General features: G+C 42.4%; 2 protein-coding genes across 2 annotated transcripts in view; one reads left to right on the top strand and one right to left on the bottom strand.

Annotated features, from left to right (window-relative positions):
- Positions 1-1,812: 1,812 nt before the first annotated feature.
- si:ch211-11n16.2 (zinc finger FYVE domain-containing protein 1) lies at positions 1,813-13,814 on the bottom strand. The gene is made up of 12 exons (XM_034603871.1): positions 13,581-13,814; positions 11,748-12,029; positions 11,012-11,234; positions 10,653-10,870; positions 10,446-10,552; positions 8,954-9,062; positions 8,699-8,796; positions 8,250-8,367; positions 7,066-7,236; positions 6,148-6,343; positions 4,322-4,420; positions 1,813-3,206 (listed from the first exon to the last, which is right to left on the bottom strand). The coding sequence occupies exons 1-12, from the start codon at positions 13,701-13,703 to the stop codon at positions 2,974-2,976; spliced, it is 1,977 nt and encodes a 658-aa protein (XP_034459762.1). The 5' UTR covers positions 13,704-13,814; the 3' UTR covers positions 1,813-2,973.
- A 1,902-nt stretch (positions 13,815-15,716) lies between these two features.
- The window catches only part of dpf1 (D4, zinc and double PHD fingers family 1), a 42,403-nt gene continuing 37,703 nt past the window's right edge, over positions 15,717-20,416 (top strand). Inside the window, exon 1 of the mRNA XM_034603872.1 lies at positions 15,717-15,931. Within this exon, the coding sequence (XP_034459763.1) occupies positions 15,717-15,931 (215 nt within the window). The remainder of the gene's footprint in view (positions 15,932-20,416) is intronic.

Genomic DNA, 20,416 nt, shown 5'->3' with positions numbered 1-20,416 from the left:
ACAACAGAACAGTGGTCAGGATACCACAGATAATGAGTATATGTAGCCAGACCACGTGTTGAATTCCACCTGTTTCCGTCTGATCCTGTGACTGGTGGGTTTGCAGGACCACGCACAGTAATAACAGTGCAGACAGTGTGGTTTATCTGCAGCGGCTCCAGAATCACTCAGTCAAAACCTCTGGTCGTCCATGCCAACACCAGCACAACTTTTCTACTGACGCTTCAGAGTGTGAGGTCTCTGTCTGCAGCTGCAGCTTCACATTAAATCAGTCTGAAAGTGTGGAGGCCCTGCAGAGGAGGAATTAGCTCTGAGCAGCAGCTCTGTGCTGTAGAAAGTAAGAAGCTGCCACTGATCACCACCATAAAGCCAATAAAATATTATAATATTTGGCTTTACCTTCAGATTAGCATCATATTATGTTTAATATTCCCTACATTTGGAAGCTAATTCACTGTGATGTGTGACACTGTCCTTATAAAGATGCTCCTGGCTCTCCTCTGTCTGTTGCCCGACTCCGTGCATAATCTGTGTCTGTGAGGCTGAAATCAATTTAGTGTGCATAATTCATTTATGAAGGAAATGAACGCTGCTTCAGGGATAATAACCAGTGATGCATTAGTGCGCTGGACACCAGGAGCTGTGACCTTCAGATAACCATGAACTGGAGGTTGTATGGAAAGGAGGAGGGAAATTGTGTGGAAACACAGTCGCACAGTGTGTACCTGGGTGCCACCTGCTGTAAACAGCAGCATCATTGCCAGTTCTCTGTGTAAGTCAGCTAGAGGCCCAACTCATATATCTTTAAAGGAAAACCAACACAAAGAAAGGGAATTACTTAAAGGACAGTAAGTAAATATAAGTAAATACAGACAGGATGAGAGAAATGGTAGACGTGGGACCCATTTTATCACGCACACAACAAAATCAGAAACGTCCACTAGTTGAGGTCTTTTGTGCTGCTGTAAACGAACCTGCTGCAACTGATGATAACCTGTGGAGACAACATTTTTTTATTTGATATAACTTTTCAATTCTGTGCCTCAGTCATTTCAGATAGAATTACATACCTGTATTTATTTTGCTTCTGTAAATATAAAAAGATCAGTAACCAGAAGCAATTCATTACTCAGATGAAGCTTTTTTGCCTCACAAATACCAGACCTCCTGCTCACAGACACAAAACCCACAGAAATGTACACGGCTCGAAGTTTATAAGTAGCATATAGGCTTCAGTATAAGAGGATTAAATCAATACCACTTTCTTAGTGAATTATTATGTCGCTCCAAAATTGATTAGTCGAGGACGAGGAAATGCAAGGAAGACATTAAAACACCGTCAATAAGAAGATAAACATTTTGACACAGGGAAGTCAATTTCCCAACAGGACACAGGGTGAAAGATTCTGCAGATCATATTCTCACTGATAACATCAGCTTTTGCTTGTTCATTATTTATCATTGAATTAATGATTGGTTTTTTTAAAATATATTTTTGTATTCTATTGTCATAGTGGCTGTGTCCAAAGTCACTGTTTATTTACATGTATTATATTTATACTATACCATTTTCTTTAAGTGTTAAAATTCTAAGTGTGTAATGTGTACACTACCTTCAAAGAATGAACAGAATGGAGTGAAAAACAAGTGTCCCTAGCCACTACACTCGTCTCTGCTAACAATCCCATAATTCAACAAACTGCATTTTACAGCCTTATCTGTCGTTAAGAGAAAATGATGACTCATGGAAGGGAGATGTTTAATACTACTAATGTAAATACATCAAAAATCTGTTAGAACAAGTGACACACGTCCTTTTGTTTTCTTTATTTGGATGAGTCTGATTTATCAAAGAAAAACATTATTACGATTGTCAAGTGCCGAGTGTCGAGTTTCACTGGAAAACATCTTGAAACTTGAATTAGTTATTTCTACAGAGTGTAGAAAGTACGTTACACAGACAAACAATGTGTGTATCATTTTTACTTTACATTGAAAGTGATATAACAAATGTCTTTACAAAATCAGAATAACTAAATTTTCCAGTTGTGTTTTCATGTTAGGAAATTATCCTTCTGAAGCATCAGTGGCTTGAGGAAGTGTCCACTAATTTGAACAACCTCAGGTAAATCTATATCAATACACAGGTCTTTCCATATATTGGAATGTATAAGGTGTATAATGTGTTATGCTACAGATATTATTTTGCTATTTCACAATATTGTACATACAACTGTAAAAGTGAGAGAAGCAAGGCAATAAAAGACATTGCTCTGTGATTAGGCACAAATAATCTCAGTCCTTGCACATGATTTCAAAATTCCCCCCAAAAAAATGTTAGGAGCTTCAGAAATGGAAATCAAAATTCCCATGAAGGCACACATTGCTGTAGCTTTAGTTTGTACACGTTGCATCTTTCTGCACTGAGCAGAGAAAGACAGAAATGAAAAATATTTAAACCCTGAACTTTCGCACCATTCCCTGCACATCTCTTTTTACTTGTTCTGTCATTTTTAGAAAACAAAGTGTTCGCAGTAAGAGCAGGCAGTCGGCTGCAGAGCTGTGCAAACTCAAATGAATGAACAAGGAAGACGACACTTGAGTGCAGTTTAGGTTTTACTGATATAATAAGAACTCAAGGGAGCTGTACGTCTCCATTCTTAAAATGACTACTAGTTAAAAACAGATTTCCATTAATCCAACCAGTCTTAAAACAAGTCTGACTGTAGTGAAGATTATCTGTGTCTATTAACCGATGCAGAATCAAAGAAGGCAGATGAACTGGTAAGCAGATCTGGAATCCAAGTGATCGTCTTTTCACAAAAACAAGGTCGATTCCAACTGTTGTCGTTTCATTGTGCTGAGTCGATCCCCGTTGTTTCCTCAGAGCAGCAGTGCCAGGATTCACAGTGTTTGTTTCTCATCAGAGGAAGACTGGGTGCACTTCTAGAGAAGTTCTGATGGTTGTAAGGATTACAGAGTGTCTGTGCGTGCGTGGCAGCTGTCACACACTCTGACTGGGTGATCCCAGCCTCGGGAAGGCACGGCCCTGGTGTGTGTGGAGCAAGGTCCGCACACGCCTTGTCCGCATGCCCTGCAGTGGTGCTTGGACATGATCGGAGTGAAGGCTTTGGAGCACTGGTGACACTGGGTGATCTCCTGGTCTGGAACCCAGTAGTCTGGTCGGGCCACGTCTTTCACAAAACCTGAGGGGAGTAGATGCAAAAGGAAATCATCATCAGATTTTTAGCAGGGTTTTTATGTAACAGAGCACAATATTTATATCCTATACAAACTGGAGCTGCGGTGAATCACTTTAAAGGAAACAAAGATTCATTAATGTTTATGGAGTAATTCCCCAAGTAGCCATTTAATATCTGGATGGATGGATAGCGTCTGACCCATTAAATGTATATTTATGGCATTAATTCCTTGCAGGTGTAGCATCAATTCAAAGCGGTCCCATGGTTCAGCTTGTCCACCTCATTCACCAGAATTTAGAGTCACCTAGGGAAGTACAATTAGATTTTTTCCTAACGGATAACCAACGCTTGTTATTCGATTATTAACAATTAACCAACAAGATTAAAATTTTATATAATGGATGAGTGTCTTTCTCTCTTGCTCAGACACACAGAAATCCAGTTGCTATGGTGGCCCAGTGGACCGTTATAACATCCACAATTCAGTTTGTAGCGTCTTAGACGGGCAAACTTCGGCCAAACGTTCTGCTTTTCCGCAGCCACGATGGGCATGCAGTCATTCTGATGAACATGAGAGTAAACTGGGTACATGTGGGGCAGTGGGCAGTTACAATAAGCAACCATCAAAAACAGGCCAGGCTCACTAAATCCTCAGCAGACAGCTTTTCTACCAGTTTTTATTCAGAAATGGCAACATGTCGACATGCTGTGGGCTCAGTCTGGTGCACAGTCTGTGAACTGTGGGACCGGTGGTGGAGAACACCTGCACAGATGATACCGATGTCCAAGGATTTTGTTCACATTTAACTGTTTTTTATGTCAAAACTCTTATAGTCAGTAAACCGTCATATCTGAACATCCAAAGGGACGACATTATTGTAATGAGAACAAATATTGGGTTTGTTGCAACATGGCTGTCATTGTCATGTTCAGAAGCACAGGTAGATGTAGTTGAAAAATTATATATTAAAATATCATTTCAGCTGGTGATTTCATTGGTGATACAACAGGCCAAATTTATAGGTCATGTTATTGGTGATGAGCCAGATGACCAAAGAGAAAATGTGCAACCAGCTGCACATACATGATTTGTAATGGTAAATTGCAGCTGTACTCACAAAGAGGGTAGTCGACCGCCGTGGTGACCATGTCCAGTGTGGACTGAGCCACTTCTGTCACCCTGCGAGCGATCAGACCTCGAGGCTCCACCTTGGACACTGAAGAAATAATTGTGTGTGTGAGAAAAAGAGAGACACGTTTGCCAAAGCAGCAAAAAAATTATAAGACAGGAAATTACAGCAGCCCTTTACCATCTACTCTGCATCTAACATTAGAAATTAAAATCTAAAAGATTGACTTTTCAAATTTTAAAGAACATTTAAAAAAGCAGAAAAGGGAAAAAGAGAAAATGAATTTAAGACGGGATGTCCGACAAGTTTTTTGAGCTTGCTCTGTATTAATAAAATAGTTATTTACCTGTGGGCAAAACTCAAAATGAATATCATACAACAATAAAATACAAAAACGACTAGAGCTAAAACAGTTTGTCGATTGATCCATTAGTTGACTGGATGAAAAGGAATCAATAGAAAAATTGGGATTCAAATAATCATTTAAGAGACTGTTCAAGCAATTATGGAAGAAATTCCCTCATTCCAGCTTCTAACATGAGGGAAATTGGTGTTTTTTCCTTGTTTTAGATCGTAATAAATGACATATTTCAACTGTTGGTTGAATAGATACAATGTTTTCATCGGCATTTTTCACAGTTTTCTGATGTTTTCTAGACCAAATGATTGATCAGTTAATGTGGAGAGTAATGATCAGATTAATTAAAAATTATTGCAGCCCCCAAAGCCTCTGCTCACCCACACAGTTGTTTAATTGCTCTGCCTGATTAGATCTGGGTCAAGTTCAATCTCTAAACGTTTTCCACCACTTTGCCATGGTTTCTGGGTTGCTCAGAAACAGTGTGCAATGGCTACAACAGACTGCGAGGTCCGTTTTCTCCTGTTTGGTGGGTGTGTCAGAGGTGTTGCCCAATCAGCGTTGAAGTGTTTATAAACCCAGCTGTATTAAATAGGCAGTGCACACAATGGATTCTCAAGTTCTCTACAAATGCAGAAGCTGTTTGGAGTTTGCATTAAGTGAAAATGTGGGAAAAAGCTACTACTGACAGCAAAAATAGAGATTGCAACACCAAGTGTATGTAGAAGCATTGATCACATGTTTAAACCCATGTCATCTACCTCCGCGTTTTCCTCCACAAGAATGGCCTTCTCAGCTGCTATAGTTGCAACTCTTGCGTATCACAACAGTCGTCAACGCACCACCTTTTACATCTAAATAAACATCTTGCTATCTTTTGTCTGGGCTCTGGTGGAAAATGGGTGGAACCATGATTGGAATTTATTATGTCACAAAACTCTTAATAGAAATAATCGTCAGTCAAATCCAGTTTGTCCACACCCACAAAGCTCTGAGCGGTGAAAACACCCGTTTGGGTGGACGTAAGGACGCAGACACTTTAAGAGAACAGTAATTTTAATGACTAACTTTTTATCTGATGCTCAAGTTACATAATCTTCTATACAGAATTCATGGTTATGAAATGTAAAGAAACTATCAATTCTAGTTGCTGCATCAAAATGACAAAAACACAACTACAGTAATACCTATCAATACTCTATTGAAGAGAAACATTTTTTAAAGTTTTCAACTTGTAGATATTTAGCCTGATGCAAGTTCAGTGACTACATAATGTGACAAATGCCAGAATACTCCACATGTCTTACTCCAATTGTTGCTTATTCTGAGTATGACCTTATTCAGGTTAGGGTAAACAGAAAATGCTGTTTACATGGCAATGTCTAATTCGGACCATTGTCTTAATCGAGCTAATATCAGAATATCAGTGTCCATGTAATCATGTCTAGTGTCTCACCCTGAGTGTTGACAGTGTCAGCCGGCCCTCCCTGGCGGTGGCAGGCCTTACACACCCTGACAGGGCCATTACCCCAACCCCTCTCTGGCACCGGCATCCTATGGCTGGAGCAGGGGTGGCAGAAACCCTCTCCACAGGATCGACAGTGGTGCTTCCTCTCTGGCTCCTCAAACACCTTCTGACAGCCATGACAGGCCTGAGGAGCACGAGGAGAAGAGGAGGATACGATCATGAAAGGAAAGACATGTTAATATCATCAACTCATATGCCTAGAGCAGAGGTTTCAATGTTTTTTTGCCCGAGGCACACTGAAGGACAAGCCAAAATCGCAAGGCACACCTGTATTCTTATTCATACCAGAGTTTCTCTCTTTTTTTAAAGTTGCTCTCCTTCACACTGACTGTCAATCAAGGTCTTCGATGTGTCACACGCCTTTTTATGTAATAATTTTACAGCGTTGGTCCGTAGTGGATACCCTGTATTCACACTTTTTGTATCCACTGTTCGACATACATCGCCTCGTTCACCTCCTCTTCTCCTGCTTCCCCGCTTCACGTGCATCAGTGTGTCAGTGAGTGGGGGCGGGGTCAGCCCTGGGTCTGTGTTTTTGAGTGTTAACTCGCAGAGGAGGTGAGGAAGTGACACGACTCGATCAAATACAGAGACACACCAGCAAAATGTTTGGTGCACAGGTGAGACAAAGGTACATTTTAATCCGAACTTCACAGATTTAAATGGCTCGGGAGCCCTGGAGTAGTATTATAGTATTGCAATAATAATATTGTACATTTCTCTCAAAATCTCATATCAAACAATGGTATGCTAACTTGTGTTTGGCACTGGGCATGATTTCCTGTGAACGTAACTGCATTGCAACAGGTTTGTTGTGTGTTCTGAGCTTTAGTTCGTCCTACTCACTGTTATGTCTGTGTTGGGTCTCCAGTAGGGAGGAGCCACCTGGTCAGTGAGCCAGGCAGTGACAGCTTTGGTGGGGCCAGTGCTGTACTCGGACACCGACTGAATCATGTAGTTCATCCCGTCCAGGACCCTCTGAGCAGCGTTCTGGTGGTTGGTCATGAATGTGTCCGACTGACAGAAAGAGAGGGGTGAATAAAAAACGTGCCATCTTCTTTGGTGATTTACAGCCTGCTTGTTAAGTTAATAGTACATCATTATTAACAAGCTAAAATGAAAACTGCTAGCTTCATTTTCCACATTTTATTTCACTGACATTTGACATTTGTTTTCAGATGACACACATTGAGTTTATATACTGTCTACATTTTAATTGTTAAAATAAGAAGAACCAATTTGAGTATCAATAAAGAACTGGATAAGGTGTATCTGAATTAATATGATAAATATAACATTATGACTACGGCCTGATGAGAGAAAACTGCCTCACCGCTGCAACATCAACATAAGCCCTCCAGGAATTAAGGGAACATTCTGCTTTCACACAGTCAGCATTCGAACACATGACTTATGAGCTGGAGCCCTGAAGGCAAGAGCTATGCGTTCACCCTTTTTGACCAATCAGATGAAGCCCCAGCTCGCCATCCGCTACCCTTAGATTAACCGGTGACAGTTTGGTGGTGACTGTAAGTTTTGCTGCATGATGGCTAAGGAGGACATAAGAACTCTATGTGCACAATTTTTTTTTTTTTACCACAAATCTCATCATCATCGTCATCGTCATCGTCATCGTCACAATTTTGAACAATGATATTGCATATCGCACATTATCCTCATATTACAGGAGATCAGTGAATAATCAGTGAATAACTACGGTTACATTCATTTTTACTGTAGATGGAAGCACAAAATCATACAATCTCAGCATCTAAATGTTTCAGTCTGGCCTCAAGGAATCTTAATGCATAAAAATTCCATAGTCTCATACATTAGATGCAACCAACTTTAATTACAGTACTCTTGTTAAAAGGATGAGTTACTTTCTTTGGTTGTAACATACTTACATTTGGAGTCCACAAAAGTCAAAATTAATAAATCACTGTATATTTCCACCGTCAAGTCAAACTTTAAGAGCTATTCCTGAAATATAAATGATAAAATCAAATTCAGACTGTGTCTCTACTCACCCCCTCCCAGACGTGCTTGACCTCAGATCGCACCACACCGCTCTCAGGGTCCTGGTTTCCCACCCAGTACTGTCTGCTGCGGTAGATGACACCACAGCTAGCACACTCCAACACAAAACTGAGGGAGGCAGAGGGGGACAGTTGATTAGATTCACTTGTGCCGAGTCTGAACACCTGCACCACACACACACACCAACACCCACACACACACTCACTCACACACACACACAGAAAACTAATACCAAGCAGCCAACTACTGTACTGTTCCTCCCCTCCCACAACCCATCAGATAAAACTATGTAATATCACCCCTGCCATTTCATTACATGTCCTCTCTCTTTCCCCTCCACCTCCCCCCATCCTCAATTAAATTTCTTCTACACTCCCCCCCCAATAAATCTGTGTGTGTGTGTGTGTGTGTGTGTCGGTGTGCGTGTGTATCTACCCACCCTGACCAGGCATACTTCGCCAGTCCAAACCATGGGTTGTCAGTGGAAGCTGATGTTTTGGGCATAACAATCACCTCTCTGCCTCCTTCATAGCACCGCTGGAGAGGCAACACAGAGATTGTAAAGAGAAAATAATCAAGTGTAAAGATTCTTACTCTTTTGGAAGCTACCATGTAAATAATAATCACAAAACACAACATCATATTTTGAACAGTTAAACTGGCACGATGATAGTAGTATCGGGGTCATTCTTACTTTACAGATGAGGACCTTGTTGTTGAACTGGTGTGCATACTGGCAGAGCCCATCTGCCATGTGAGGGACCCTGTCTCTCAGATGGTTCATTCCATTTTTACAGCGAACGCTGGAGGCGAGAAAGAAAACCAAATGGTTCAGACAACATGACAGACTTCAGATTTAGTCTGAATTATGACTCCATCAATCCAGAGCTGAATCCTTTCAGAAGCAGTGTTATGAGTTCTCCCACTCCCTGTCCTCTCATCATCAAGAAGAAAAACAAGTAGGGGACTTCCATGTCTCCACTCCAAAAACATGGAAAAGACATCAAGTTTTATGTGTCTCGATGGGGTTAATATTCATAAAAGCAGGAATGTCTTTCAATACTGGGATTCAGCCAGGGACAACTACACAATTTCCATGGTCCATCTGGCAAGTAAAAGCCTTTGACTGCTGAATAAAGACTCAGAGGAAGAGGGAAGTTGCCTAACTCAAGGATTTTTGTTTGGTTACATTGAAGCTGCTTTCACACATGGATTGAAATTTTCCAGAGGCTGTATGGAAAAACAAATAAAATGTCTAAGTCACTCTTTGAGAGAATAGAGCAGGAAAATGTGTGGAATATTCAAAGCGAGTGAGTGGGCATGTTGATGACGTTTCTAACACATGACGGACGTATTAACTTAATTTTTTACAAATATCTCAGGTTGAAAGTCATACATGCAGAAGACGCAGACAAAGATGTCAACTTGGACGGACAGTTAGATGCATGATCTTTTGGTGATAAGGGGCAGCGCCAGTGTCAATGACCTGTAAACATAAACATTGCTTTGTGTGACTGAATTTAGACAAGTTCATATGTCCTGCCTCCTGAATGGTTGTGAACGCTTCTGACATGGACAATCTCCTGCATTCTTCATATAAAAGGCAAACTCTGGAAATTGTCAGAAAACTGCTTTAATCAGAAATTTGCAACGTTAAAGATCCATGACATATTGTAAGACATAGGGAAATAGAATTTTGCCTGATAAGCTTTATAAATGGCCACATGTCACCATGTCTTGAAGCCCGGATGAAAGATTCTCACCTTTGTGAAACAGTAGATTGGAAAACATCCAGCAGAGGAGAATGCTTAGATTTGCAGGCCAACAATAAAAGTGGGGGTGCAATATATCCATCCCAAACATTTCTTATCAGCAATAACAACGCCTGACATAGTATGGGGTTATTTTATCAATAAGAAATAAAGTCCTTAACTATTGAGAGCAGGAAATATGATTTGGGAAGAAAATAAGTGTGACTGCACAAGGTAAGTAGTGAGAAGTAGAATATGCACAAGCAGAGAAGATTGAAAAGTCTCATCTCTGACCAAGTGACCTGATTATATTTTTGGCCAGGGTTTTTAGTCAGAATCTTTTAATTTATAGAATGTAAGCATAAATAAAGATTTTAGGCCAAATTCGATCTGAGGACAATAAGCATCTGCTCAAACTTGTCTGTAATGACTTACGTGCAGCTGAGACAAACAGCAGAGCAGGTGAAGTACTCATCTGGGAAGAATGAGTGCAGGGTCATCTTTTCGTCAGAGAGTTCCCCACAGAAACGATCACTCAGGGCCTGCAGACGGAGCGAGCAAAGGTTTCTTCATCTCACTTACATTTCTCTTAAACTTAACTTTTTGTCTATTTAGCACCAAAGGTAATTGGCTACCACGTACTTCCAGCGCGTGAAACACTATCCCCGGCTGGCGGGGGGAGCGGGTGTGAGTGTTCTTCACTTGCTGCGTGACGGCCTCCAGCAGAGTGTTGTAGTTCGTGGGAGGTGTGATGGTCTGGGTGCCTACATACTGCACCGAGCTGAAGGCTTGTGTCCCCAAAGCCAGGTCATGAAAACGCTTCTTGAGCAGCGTGTCGGCGTGGCCAGCCACCTTGGAGTCTTCAACAGCATAGCAAATGAAACCAATAAAAATACATAATTTTCACAGGAAAATAATTTTACAACCAAGGTGTGATTTAGTATATGTGTGCATTTCTATACATATATATGTACATATATATGTATATTTCCTTCTCCTACCATGACCCAGCAGCTGAGTGTGCGTTGTCTCTTGGAAGATAATGACAGCAGGTCCAAGAGAAGAGAGGGGTACATCCAGACCACAGCGGCTGGACAGGGCCCTGAGCTCTGGGGTGAAATGCTTCAGGTAGGCTCCAGAGGCACTGCTCAGGAAATGGAACATGTCGTTGTGGAGGCGTTCAGCTCGTGTGCGATAGACTACAATATCAGACACTGCCAGTACCTGGAAGAGAGAAGAGTAGGTGAATATAGAGGTAAGACAAAGGACTTTAGCACATGATATCTGATAATTGTGTGAGGACAATAATAAAAAGAATAGCAGTAGTTGATAAGTCCCCAAATTCACATCATATCTCGAAAAACAAGCAGCCCTCTTGGACCACTGTGTTGAAACTACCAGCATTCAATGGTATTAGAGCAACTATGAGCTGGGGAGCAGAAAACTGGGAATCTTGAAAGGCTAAAATGCAATATATTATCTATTAAGAAATTAAAGTGGCTGTAAAAAATGTTTTTAAATATTCCCTTTAACTGTCTGAGTGCAACGCCCACTAGCAACAGGCAAAATTGACATCCCTTTTCCCAATCAAATGAAAGACACCGAATGTGAACTGAACGTGTGATTGATATGCACTGTGCACTGTGACTGAATTGTATTTACAATTTATTAGTTTATGTAAAGAGACCCAGCTATTCATTAATTACAACTGAACCAACCAGGGAGCGATAAAATTACCTTCAGCAGCAGCCTCATCCTCTGGTTCTGGTTGGCTGCAGCGCCTAACAGGCCTTCAGTGTCCAGGGCGACCAGGTTGAGGGTGGGGTTATAGGCGGCCCACACTCCCACCGTACAGGTGCTTGGGGACTTTGAGGTGTAAAACACGCTGTTACCACCGAACAGAATATGGTTGAGGGTATGGGACTTGCCGTCGCCGGTGTTGCCAAAGATGGAGAGGACCTTGACGCCCGCAACATCCCCACACCCAAGCCTGTCCAAAAATTCTGACTCATCTCGGACCTGGAGGGAGAGAAGGGAGAACACCAAGCAGAGCATGGATTACTATGCTGTCACAACAAGATATCACTCACTGGTTCCTAAGGATGGATGATATGGCCAAAAATCATATTGAGCTAAACATTTTCATATCAGTCTATATAATATTATATATATATATATAATATATATATATATATATTATAATATATATATAATAAAGTATCATGATAGATGTCACACTATTGTTTATTTAAATAGTCTTAGAGAGTGTAGGGGCATTTTTGCCTTTATTGGTAGGACAGTGTAAGGACAAAATGGGGAGAGAATAATGAAGACATGTAGCAGAGGGCTGGGTCTGAAATGAACCTGCAGCCGCTGGACTCAACCCTCAGTGTAGAGCCTACTGCCTAAACATTTTCATTCTGAGTGAGGGTTTTAAACTCTTTTTATGAACAGAGAATGAGAAACACTTGATAAACAGCAAAAACATAAAACCAATCTGAGGGAGATCAATTACAGGCAATCCCCCCCTCTGTGCTTACACAATGGATAATCATGATATTCTTACATATTCAAATTTTGTTAAATTGCAATTGATGGAAATGATATTGTGATAATTATTTATATAAGGTTGGGTAATAATATAATTTGCATAATTAGTGCAATATAATTTACAAAAATAGCGATAGAACTAACGTTCATTATATATCAGCATCATGTTTATACATAGCGTAAGCACAGCGAGGAGGAACAACACATAATTGATCGTCCCAGATTTGTGAATAAACACGTGGCATTTATCGTGACAATAATCGATATCGACTGATTAGAAAAAAATGATCTTGATACAGGGTTGGAGCCATGTTGCCCAGCCCAGTGTTGGTATTGTTTTACTGCCCAGCTGGTTCTGGTTCGCCTGCTGACTTCACTGAATCCAGGGGGAACCTTATTGAATTTGTGTGGGCGATGCAGTCAAGGAGGACAACAAACCTTAACAAACAACAATGTGTGTTATCTATTGACACTCGATGAAGAGAATAAATCTTTACAGCGACGGCTGCATTCAGTATCTACATGGTGCTGAGTCTGCAGCGCTCTGAGGACACACACTTAAGGAGAAAACTGACATCGCACTAAGAGCCCAGGCCACTTAGATACGCTTAAAACCAGTCAATGTGGACTCCAGCTGGAGCAGCAGCACAGACAGGGCCTGTCAGCGGGTCAGATGGACTGACTCACTGGGGACATTCCCACTGAGACACCATTCGCTGCTCTGCCAGCTCCCTACGTGTGTCTGTCTTAAATCCGAGAGGTATCAATAACTCCTGTTAGCTAAAACATGTCTACCACAGTTGACGTAGCAGTACCGAGTAGTGAAGGGAAACATGTCCCACGTTCACTTTCTTCAGTTGACAACATGAAGTTAGCTTTAGCCCGGTGTTTGTGAAGCTAGGCGGGTATGTGTCAGCACAGTTAGCATCAGTGACAACACACAGTTAATGGCCTTCGTTAGCCTGCGCGTTGTCTTCCTGCTCTTAGCCCCGCAGCTAATGCTCGGCTAGCTAACTTTACCTGCAGGTTTTCTTGTTCGTCCACCAGCAGGAAGCTCCGGGCCCCGCCTGACTCTGGACGCTCCCCGGGCTTCTCCGGGCCGATACACAGACTCTCCATGTCCATCATCGGGGCCTCGGACATCGTCCCTCGGTCACTTGGAGCATGTTTGGGACGAAGAGAGGCAGAAACGAAAGTTCAACATGACTCCGTCTGTCAATCACAACAACAGCGCGTGGACTCGACGACGCTGTGGGAGGGGCCACGGACGTGACGTAAGACGCACAACGGGCCTCTGGGCTACGACACATCAGCACCACCGTGTGGCCAGAATTAGGCATAACACACAACCCGGCATTGAGCGAACTTCAGATATCATGGAATAAAAAACACATTACTTATACATGTACGTAAATTATACATGTTTTCTGACGTGGATTTTCAAAGCTTGGATTGAAGCTGCAAGTTGTGCAAAATTCAAATCCGTGTTTGTGCTCCACCTTTAAATAAAGCATGAAATTACACAGAGGCCTGTTTTATAAGAGCAAGTGGGCCCAAGTCCTAATCACAGCAATACTCAGGGAATCAATGTTTCCTTTTAACAGAGGGTGTTTTATCTGAGCACTGCTGCTGTGTTAGAGCTGCTTGCTAATGTTCATTAAATATTTGTTAGTACAGATCTATAAATATCACATGTCACTGAAAGGTTTCAGAGCGGCACCACTGCTAACATGACATGGAGAAAGAGATTCCTATACTGATGCTCGGACAGTCCTGGCTGAGCTACCCTTCCTTCCTTCCCTCCCCCCTTCCTTCCTTCACTCCTTATTTCCTTCCTTCCTTCCTTCCTTCCTTCCTTCCTTCCTTCCTTCCTTCCCACAAATAATCAAATTCAAGAAATCCTAACTTGAACACACATCCATGCGTACAAAAGCTACAGGCAGGCAGAGAAATGGGCTTGAATTAAAAGATGAAGGAAGGTACAAAGGAAGCATGGAGTAGTGGAGGGGTTTGGAGAGGGTCCTAGCCACTCTCTGGGCTCTACCATGAGAGACAATTTGTCTGAAAGAATCAATTATAGGCCTACTCCCAACCCATCACCCCTGATTAATGAATAATTAAAGCTGCTCAGTGCAGGGCTACCTAGATAATATAAGATTAGCCATGCCACCATTTATGTAAGGTATTATTAACTTGTTAATAAAGGATAACAGCCCACAGGTTAATATAATAAGGTTTTTCTAACTTTGCAATTGAGCACCATGTATGTTTTTTATGAAAAAAAAATTTTTTGCATGTGTTTTGTTGGCTAAACTAGTTATTCTCCATAATATTCACCCAGCTTAAGTCATATCTGGCCAATATTCAAAATATATATGAAAATAGACATAATTAACTCATTAATAGAAGGTAACAGCCCACAATTCGACATTCCTGCTTTTGTATTGCATAATAGCCTACCACTAGACACTGCATGAGTAATAGTTTTGTGAAAATATTTTTGTGTGTGTGTTTGTTGCCTAAACTTGTTATTCTCCATACACACAGACAAAGTCACATCTGACTAATATCGCACTAAACCTGCTCCAAAATCTTGATTTGCCCTAAAATAGACTTTACTAACTATTACTAACTAAGGGTAACAGCCCACTATTGATATAGTTTTTTCTAACTTTTGTATAGCACATGATGGACCACATATTGTATGATCCCTTAACTAGTTATTCTCCATAATACACACATAGGTAAAGTCATATCTGGCCAATAGTTCAGGTATATTATACACAACCGGAAGCCCTTCTGTGAGGGAAAATCGAAAGAAAGTATAAATATTGCATCCCCCCTAAATGAATAAATCACGAAGTGCATTCAACAATTTGCAACTCCCATGATGTGATGCAATTTCCAGGACCCCTCACTGCATAGACTGAAACCTGGCTCATATGGCAGCAGTGCACAAGACGAGTCTGACAGACAGGCAGACAGACAGACACACAGACTGACAGACAGACCTGCAATCCAGCTTTGACACAACTGTAGACATTTCATTATAAATCGGATCTTGGGGGATGGATCTACCCTCACAGGTCCGAGGCGGGACCGTGGTCCACTCACGCCGCTGTCCCCGCTGGTACTTGTAGTACCCCCCTCCTCGGCATGTTCCATGTTGACATGCGTAAAAAACTACACTTCCCCCAAAGCTGTCACGGCGCGCTTCCGCCTCCCATTGGCTGCTCGCTCCAGCCGCAGCCCCAGAGAATGAATGAAATTGAAATAGCTGCTACATTACATGTACAATTCCGGGCTCTGCAGTGTTGCATTCTATCACACTGTATCAAAATGGCCACAGCGGTGCAGAACCCCCTCAAATCGTAAGTACAACGCGTTTTACTGAGCGTCTGCGCTTTGTGTGTTTGTGCATGCTGTCAGTGCAAATTTAGCACCCTGAGAATGCCAGATAATTCTCAGCATGATTACCAGCACATATACATGCAATGCACAGAGCAGAGATGGAGATGATAACGTCAGGGAATCAGCCCTGGACAAAAGTTATATTTAAAGCCGATGGGGGTTGGCTCTGGTCTCTTTGGATGGGGATCATTGTGCGCTCCGATGCTATTCATGTCTCCCTGAGCCAACAGCAGCAGCGTGTGTGCAGGGATATGGAGGAATGCTGGAGGTAGATTTGGGTGACCCGGTGTGTCCCTTGCCAGTGTAGCCAGCCAAGATCACGGTCAAAGCCAGGCAGGGAGAGACGGAGTGTAAGACTTCACTGTCCCTGTCTACACGTTTTATATGTGGACACAGAGAAGCAGGGTAAACAGGTAGATGAGTGCTCGGGTTTAGGCTGCAGCGTCACCTCTCCTGCCGGACCTCTCGGGAATATATAGGTTGAGGTAAATATGCTGGAATACTCCGACACTTGCGTATATTTCTTCAGCGCCTATAATAAAGCTTAGAATAAACCCCTAAATTGCAATCTGGCGCTTTACGCGTATAACGCACATCTCAGCGGATATTTATCTCCGCCACGGGGTCTATTAACGGGTGGATTTCCCGTGAAGTTTTTCCTGTGATGATCCCCTTTGTGCGTTTTTTTTTGGAGGGGGGGTCCTTTTTTCGGAGACTGGTTTCAGCGGAATGCAGACGCCTGCTGCCCGCCTGGGCTCCTGTCCAAAAAGGTGGCTGATGCTGGTGCGTCTGTCAGCGGGTATTTACGCACGTCTAGCCGTGGAGGAGGAAGACGAAAACACACAATAGCTCCAATATAAACACACACAAACACAAGAGAGTTGGAGCCCAGTGAAGATTCAGCCCAGCTTAGGCAGTTTGAAACAAAGAAAAGTCACAAGAGCTGTGTATAAAACAGGGGCGCACATCTGATGCTGGGCATGGTTTTACCTGAGCAGGGATCAAGACTGTCTGTGTGCGTGCTTGCGTGCTTGTGTGCTTGTGTGTGCGTGTGTGTGTGTGTGTCTGAGACGCAGACATAGGCGACATTTCGTGCAATTCCATGAACGACTGCCCTGTACGTGTTTTGCAGAGCACTTGACAGGAGAGACAGGATTGCAATGGTAGTTACTCATCAGGCAACTGTGTGCTGATTGGCTGTGATGGTATTTTACTGTTTTTGCCAAATTTTTTTTTAGTCTTCAAGCACACATCTCAATACAACTCATAAAAAGTGGTAGATTGTCAATTTTAAGTTTTAATTACTGTACAGGCTGATACCATAGTTGTATTATGTGACGATGGAACAGGAATGGGCCGACGGAGGCTGCATATTGGAACCTCAGAGTACAGAGCATCCTCTCCTCTCCTCTACCTCCACTTCCTCTTTTTTCCTCCTCCTCTCTAAGGGATGCTCAACCAAGCAGAGCCCAAGTGTGGCCTGATTGCTCCCAGGGGCCCTCACTGACACCATGTCAGTGGTTTAAATTGACTGATTTGCATGGATTTTATACCGGGACAATTTGAGAGAAGACGTTTTGGCGGTGGCAGGAAGAGAACTTGATGGGGGGAAGGAATAGAAAGTAAATAGTAAAAAAAAATAGGCTCAGGGCCTATTTAAACAATTTAAACAGTTCTCTTACATTGATTTTTAAGTGCTTAGAAAGTTTGACAAAAGGAAAAAATAAAAGAAGTCATAAAAGAAGCAGCCAAGTTGTCAGCTATGCAGTTTCAACCCTGCAGGGATGCTGGCATCCTCTGCCATTACTGCATCTGACTCTATGAGCAGAACTAAAGCTAAATGAATTTATCACACAAGGCCACAGAAATCAACAATGGCTTTATAAATTCCATCGTTATACGCAGAATGGTTTAACAAGGTTCCAGTTGCCACACTGTGATGGGGCTTTAACATACGCCCTGGTAATGTGCATGTCTACAAACTAACTCGCTGTTAGAGGCTTATACAAATAAGGTGCCCATGCAGTAAAATGGGCAAAAACGTCAAATTTGGCTGAGTGTCGGCCCAGTATGGGGTGGCTGGCTGGCTGCCCACCAGAGACAGTGTCTGTTGTGTCCTTAAATGTCCTTAAACCTTGTTAAAGATCTGAAATCAATTATAATTAATTCAATGGATGTCAATTCTGTGGGAAGCTTTTACAATTGTTGCCCATTGCCCAAGTGTGTGTGTGTGTGTGTGTGTGTGTGTGTGTGTGTGTGTGTGTGTGTGTGTGTGTGTGTGTGTGTGTGTGTGTGTGTGTGTGTGTGTGTGTGTGTGTGTGTGAGTGTGTAGTAAGTACAGTCGAGGGTTCATTTGTGTGCTGAGGCAAATCAGTGGAGGAGCGAGCATGCAGCTCCAGCCCCCAATCTACTGGGCATTTCCTTTTACCAGCCCTCACGCGGTCTATCTCTCTGCTGGATTAGAGACTCCTTTTAATCTCCCATTCTCTCCTTCTCCTCTACTTCTCTCTCCCTCTTACTTCCTCTCTGTCCTCCCATCACCCCTGCCACCCCATCTTTCACGTTCCCTCCCTGTGTCTTCCTCACCATCATCCTACATCCATCACTGTTTTTTTTCTTCTGCATCTCCCTTTTGTTCAGCCATTTCCTCACTGTCTCCCTCTCTCTTTCCTCATTTTCCTTATTTTCTTTCTTTGGTTTGAAACCATCTTAGCCCTCAGTGTTACCGACTGTCAACCCCCACCCTCCACCTTCCACCACACTTCTGTGCATTATCACTGCTTATATATTCAGAAAAAACTATAGTACAGGAAAATCTCAATGCATTTTGTTAGATCCCTTTAAATCTTGTTGGAAAGCTCATTCCTAACAGTTCCTTTGGAGGGATTTTCTCTAGATTTGGATTATCCACTGACATAAAGTGTTTTGAGTCCACTGTTCATACCAAATTATACCATTAGCAGCATCACAAAGTGTTGTTTTAGTTTCAAGGGACACATGAAGACCCCGCCTCCAAATATTGTTGCTCATTTCGGATGCTTCCTGCTTGTGAAATAGATGACAAAATCAATAAAACGGGAAATATTTTAAGGAACAAAGTGCAATCAAATCAAATTGACAGCTTGAATCTCACATTATTACAATCAATTTCAACACGCAGGTGGCAGAATTAGTCACAATGGCAGTTGATGTTGCGTGTATGTGTACGATATTACTTCCTCGTGCTGGTTATAGAGGCAGAGATGTAGATAATGGTGTGCTGTGGTATTGGCAGCGGTTGTGGCAGGGGCCTATATAATATTATTTTCTGTCCTGCCTGACTGAGCCAGGCTAAATGAGTTCCATGTAATAACCGGCTCTGTGTGCAAACAGCCTCGCGCCACAGCCTGTGCATCCATTTCCAGATCTTTCTCTCATTCTTTCAGTCTCTGCCTCTCATTCCCTCACTTGCTCATTTGTGTAGTATCACCCGTGTGGATGGGGACTCTCACACACACACACACACACACATACACACACGCACACACACACACACCAGGGAACGTACACATAGTTGCACTCCCTCGTTCCCTTTCTTGCTCTCAGTTTTTTTTCTCAATTCGTGGGAGTGAGCCTAAGGTCTGATGTTTTTAAGGGTATTTCTTTTTCCGAGTTATTCCTTTCATCATCCCTCTTATTTAGACTTTCTATCTGTTTTACTTTGTCTTTTTTAAGACGACATTTTCAAGAGAGACTGAGAGAGGAAGAAAAAGAGAGAGACATAGATAAGTATTTTTAGCTCTATGACCTATTTCTCCAGTGCTACCGAACTAACTGACAGTCAGCTCTACTGCTTTTGGGACCTTGCGTGATATCCAGCCAGGAATTTTGGAATTTGTAGTTCTGTTGGGGTTTGAACTTGTAGTCCAAGTGTAAAGAATGGGAGAAGCAGAGAATGAATCCTCTTCCTCTTCCTCTCCTCTCCTCTCCTCTCCTTAGCATTATTTCCCCTCCCTTCTCTTGTCATTCCCCATTTATATTATTCCCAGTGTCATCGCGTGTCCAGTGGATCCCTATCAGGAGTTGTTGAGGGTGGAGTCAACACAATCCAATGGCTGCTCCCCTCTGCAGCACTTTAATAAGGATGCAGACTGGGGGGGAGCTGGATAAGAAAACACACACACACACACACACACACACACACACACACACACACACACACACACACACACACACACACACACACACGTACACGTGCACTCACACGTGCACATCCAGATACAGAGGTAGGGAATCCATCGCCATAATAAGAGGCCAAGTGCAGTGGTGATAAATCTCACCTGAAGGAGCTGTTCGGAGGCAGATTGCCTTACCCTGATGTACTGCCCTCAATACACACTGCAGCTAGCTATGGGCTATATACACCCACACATATAGACCAGGATTGAATGCACACACAAATACAA

The sequence above is a fragment of the Hippoglossus hippoglossus genome, chromosome 13 (genome assembly GCF_009819705.1).
Source record: "Hippoglossus hippoglossus isolate fHipHip1 chromosome 13, fHipHip1.pri, whole genome shotgun sequence".
Taxonomy (NCBI): Eukaryota; Metazoa; Chordata; class Actinopteri; order Pleuronectiformes; family Pleuronectidae; genus Hippoglossus; species Hippoglossus hippoglossus.
This window is presented reverse-complemented; position numbering and strand designations above follow the sequence as displayed.